The sequence below is a fragment of the Nicotiana tabacum genome, chromosome 4 (genome assembly GCF_000715075.1).
Source record: "Nicotiana tabacum cultivar K326 chromosome 4, ASM71507v2, whole genome shotgun sequence".
Classification (NCBI taxonomy): Eukaryota; Viridiplantae; Streptophyta; class Magnoliopsida; order Solanales; family Solanaceae; genus Nicotiana; species Nicotiana tabacum.
In genome coordinates, this window is record NC_134083.1 from 87,542,903 (window position 1) to 87,548,201 (window position 5,299).

The 5,299-nt window shown below is 32.0% G+C and overlaps 1 protein-coding gene across 1 annotated transcript; it reads right to left on the reverse strand.

The window, feature by feature from the left end:
- Positions 1-3,347: 3,347 nt before the first annotated feature.
- Positions 3,348-4,541, reverse strand: LOC107791613 (uncharacterized). The gene has a single exon (XM_016613697.2). The coding sequence runs from the start codon at positions 4,410-4,412 to the stop codon at positions 3,471-3,473; it is 942 nt and encodes a 313-aa protein (XP_016469183.1). The 5' UTR covers positions 4,413-4,541; the 3' UTR covers positions 3,348-3,470.
- Positions 4,542-5,299: the final 758 nt, after the last annotated feature.

Here is a 5,299-nt window from a genome sequence, read left to right on the forward strand (position 1 = left end):
TTACTCCTATAATCAGTAAACTTTTAAAAATTACCCCTCAGTCCGTCAGGTAACCCAAAATCTCCCAAATCATTTTAATTAAGTTACTGATTTTGCTTCTTAGTCCACTATTTTCAAAATAATTGACATTTACCTGCTATCTGAATTGGAAAAACCAATAAGATAAAAAATATTAAATAATACAACCGTTAATAAACAAAGTTTAGTTATTTGAAAAATCTAAATTAGGTAGTTTGTCTAAATTCTAAAAGTATTTACAACATTCCAATTTTAATGAATTCGTTGCACCAAATGTATGGGGACTTTGCAAGTATTAGTGATTGAAATTGAAGTTCCTCGGAGATTTTATATTGTCAAATTCAACTTTCCTTTAATCAAATGCCGACACATTGTGCACTCTTAAGTTAGTCGATCGAACTTTATACTAACCAGACAATGACAAGATATATTTGAATATAATACATGTACATACATGATGATCAGCTGCATATAATTCATAATAAATAGACCCACTGAATTCTAAGTGTGTATATGGTTGAAAAATAAAATAAAAATTTAAACCAATTCCGAAACCATTATTACAAGAAGAAAAGTTGGTGCATTGGTAATGAAAAATATTTATGAATGATTTGTGTAGTCTAGTAACTTTAGTATTCACATCAATAGTAATTTCAGAAAATAGTAGAGCAAGAATAATAACAAGTGATTTAAATAAAAAAAATTTGGGAGATTTTGGATTACTTAACATATCATAGGGTAATTTTTGAATGTTTGCTCATGATAGGGATAAATTTGGCCAGATAGTATAACGGTAGGGATAAATTTGACCGGATAACATAATGAATGTTAAATGTAGATAATATTCGAAAGTGGATGGATATATTTGGCCCTTTTCCCTTATTTATTAGTGTTCTGTAACATCATTTGTTATCACGTGAATCATAAGTAAATTTGAACCGTCAAATAAAAGAGCAAATTCAATCACGGGATAAATTTCTCAAATGGTGATATACTTATGATAAATCTTTTCACCAAAACTATATAATAATATTTTCTCACAAAAAAATTATAAACTTTTAGTGACTCACATAAAATTATAGTGACCGAAAAAATAATTTTCCGACAAATTTTTTTCTTATTCCATATTTTTTTATTCTTTAGTTTCAGTCTAATAAATAATAACTCAATTAAATTAGAAATGATACAGCTAGGGGTGTACAAATGAAACCGACAAACCGCACCAACCTGATAATCCGAGTCAAACCGAGAAAAAACACCCGACTATTGTTTGGTTTGATTTGGTTTGGTGTTGGAAAAAAATCCGACCATATTTGGTTTGGTTTGGTTTTAACTAATAAAAGTCAAACCGAAACCAAACCAACTCGATATTATATGTATAGAAATTTTAAATATATTTAATACATAAAAATATTTATTGTAGTGTAGTTTATAAATATTTCTTAAACTTTTTCTTAATTTTATCTTTTAACGTATTATTTCAAGCTTGGACTTATAATTTTTGGATGCTCCAATAAGTTTTATAGTCCATAAATATTAGTAACTCAAATAAATCCTCAACCAAAATCAAATCAATACTAATGCTAATACAATATTCAATTCAATTGTACTATGAATGAAAATAGTGTTGGATATCTATTTTTTAGTTTTTCCATGGTTTATATAAAATGTATAACTTATTTTTCTTTTAGTGGTTAGTCATGTAAATAATAGTAATTATTGGTCGTAATTTTAAATTATATTTTTTTTCATTATGGCTTATTAATAATATTTATTTTATGCAATTTTATTATCTTTATTGTTGAATATTTTAGTACAATGCCATGACTCATCTCATATTTATGTTATTTTATTGAAAACACTTTATATAGTTATGTCTTACTAGGATTAAAAAAATATTTGGAGCACAAATTTTATGTTTTGTGCTATGAAGACTTAATGAAAAAAATCAAAAAAATTCGAAAACCCGAAAAAATCGAGAAAAACCGAGATTAAAAAACCCCGACTTTTATTGGTTTGGTTTGATATTTAGATTTAATAACCCGATACAATTGGTTTGGTTTGGTAATTAGAAAATTCAAACCAACCCGACCTATGTACACCCCTAGATACAACCTAACCTGACCCACCTAACCCAATATTCATATACATAAATTAATATAATACTAAAAGGAAGTCCTTCAAAACACCAAAACACGATACTTATTTTTATTTTAAAGATTTTTATTTAAATTGATAGCATTATTGTTCAAGAGCTCTCTAATTATTCATACTTTGTTTTTCTTTTTTTTCTTCAGAATCTCATATATTCCAAACTAAGTATTTTTTTGGTGAAGGATTCACTTTTGGTATTATTTTACTTTATGTACACTGGTATTGAGTCGGATCGGTTGGGTAATTCCTATTTTAAGCGCAAAAAATTGGTCGGTCAGTCAAAACTAATTGCATTCGCTAACCATAAAATATGTAAAATATTTATATTATATGTATATAGTACACATATATCCGCTATTATTTTTGGGAGCTAAAAATATATATTTTTTCTATTTTAGTTGGGTTATTATTTATTAGACTAAAAAATATAATAATAAAAATGTGAAATAAGAAAACACTTGTGTGAATTAGTGAAAATTTTATTAATTTTGTGTGAGAAAATATAGATATTTATAATTTTTGTGTTAAAAAATATAGTTATATGACTTAAGTGTGAAAAAAATCATAATTATACGACAATTTGTGAAATTTACACTTCAATCACCCGTTGTTTTTCTTATCAATTTTCTTTTGAGGTCTATTCTACAGAACTACTCAAATTGGATGGAACTAAACATGAACATTCTTATCCTTCTCCCTCCCTTTTCTTATAAAAAAGATGGGATCTGAACAAAATCACTGAAACGAAAGGAAAAACTCTCATGTTTAAATTGTTTCGTTTCGAAATACTACCATCTCTGTTGATTGTTCCAACTCAACGAATTTCGAAGAAAAATCACCACGACCATTTAACTAATCGAACGCTGAACTCCTATATAGCAACCAAAGGATACGATAAAAAGTTCTTTTACAATTCCATCTTATAGGGTAACGATAAATCAAATACTGATTAGACTTGATGCTTGCAAGTACTGTTCTTAACTGTAGCCATTATATACCAAATAAGTCAAAACAATCTAACTGTCGTTTTCAAATGACCATGCCGTTGTTAAATAGTAATAATTTAATCGAATTTCAGTATTTTCCTGCTAATGGTTATATGAATCATGAGATACTAAGGGCAAGAAAATCCACAACTTGAAACTATAGTAACTAATTTATTAAGTTAACGATATGAAAGAGAATTTCACTTTAACTTAGGAATTCAAGGTGCAATTTTGGCCTTCAAAGATAGGACGTTCATAGTAATTATCCTAATTAAATTCAAAAGTTTAACCAGATGGAAAAATATATAATTTCTAAGGTTGCTTCGGAACATCAGACTCAAAGCCAGGCACAATTTCAAGCCCACCCTGAGCCCGTAATTTGTCAATGTAACAACGAACCTCATGTGCTATCATACGCTGCATGATCGTCACCAAACATGTTTCTTCAATCTCCACCCTACATTTTTCCTCCTTCACTTTATTATCACCGTTGATCGGTGGCGGAACTTCATCCTTCACTATCTTTTCGTCAACAGCATGTGACTGTTGCAATCCTCCCCCAGGTAGCGACAAAGTCAGTGAAGTCTCCGGCCCATTACGGCCCAAATCATCAGCGTCCAGCCCATAACTACTCTGCTCCTGCGATGCACGAGAACACTGCCTCTTTGAGTTGGACTCTGACGATGACCCAGTCCTCGACTCATCCAAGCCCATAAGCATAGTCGCTGCTGCCGCTGCCGCAGCCTCCGGCGCGTGGCGCTTACGGCGGAGCGTGGAGTTCCAGTGATTTTTAATGGCATTATCAGTCCTTCCCGGCAAGAGTCGCGCGATTGTAGCCCACCTATTACCGTGAACAGAATGTGCCTGAAGGATGATAGCGTCCTCAGAAGGGGTAAAGGGACGGTGTTGCACGGCGGGGCTGAGCTGATTGCACCACCGCAGACGGCAAGACTTACCGGATCTTCTGGGAATGCCGATGCTTATTAGGGACCAATTTCGTGGACCATGTTGGTCCACTAGCTTGGTCAACATGGCGTCCTCTTCAGGACTCCACGAACCTTTGATCTTTTCACCAGTACTATTATCCATTGAATAAATTATCTGTTGTAGTATAAAGGGAAGAAGATGGTTAGGGTTTAGAAATAGAAAAGAAGGAAGTGAAGATGAAGATGAACATGTAAATGTAACATGATCAGCGTAACAATAACCGTAAGGAAAGAGGAGTTGTTGGCATGAAACGTAAACTGCTCGCATTGACGAAACCACTTCTAGTTGGTTTCTTTTTTGTTAGTTTGTTTGTTTGTTTCTAATACTACTAAAATACTGAGAAATGAAAATTTTATTTTCTTGTTTTGTTTGTTTAATGTCTGCATGGTTTGGCAATGAAACGTAATTTTTATTTATTTATTTCTGAATAGAAAAATCAGAAGTAATGAGTGAATCAAGTGAAAATTAAAGTAGGAAGAGGATGGGTAACTGAAACTAAAAGAATAGGTAACGGCTTTTCCTGAAAAATGCAAGAGGGGCGTTATAGAAGAAACTGCTGAGATTACGACCCCGAAACTGTGGCAGTTAGGTTTCTTCATTCGAAATTCCTCCTAACCATTTCCTACTATTCTACTACACAATTACTAACTAATACATTTTAAATTCTAATTCTTCATTAGCAACTGACTATATAACTTATGTAGAGGCTACATGTGTACGGTCAAAACCGATTCAGTCAGTCGTACGGACTGGTCAAGATGATAATACTTCGATCAAAGGGTATCTGCATGACGACAGGTCGATGTCCGAAGTAAGGGCGTCAAGCTTCAAGCTCTAAGACCGATCAATAACAAGCACTACTAAAAAACCGCCAATTTCCGATCGGAAAAAGTAGTCGCAAATTTCTGACGGAATCGGTCGGAAATTGCAATTAAATATATTTTTTAATTTTTAATAATAATTACGACTCGTATTCCGTCTATATCCGTTGTAAATTTTGGCGGAAAATATCGTGTAACTGTTAGCGACCAATTCGGTCGGAAATAATTAAAAAAGAATTTTAAAAAAATAAAAAAAAATTGCGACCGATTTGGTCAGAATTTTTTCATTAAAACGAGATTTGACTATTTGACCTATTTTCTGACCGAATCGGT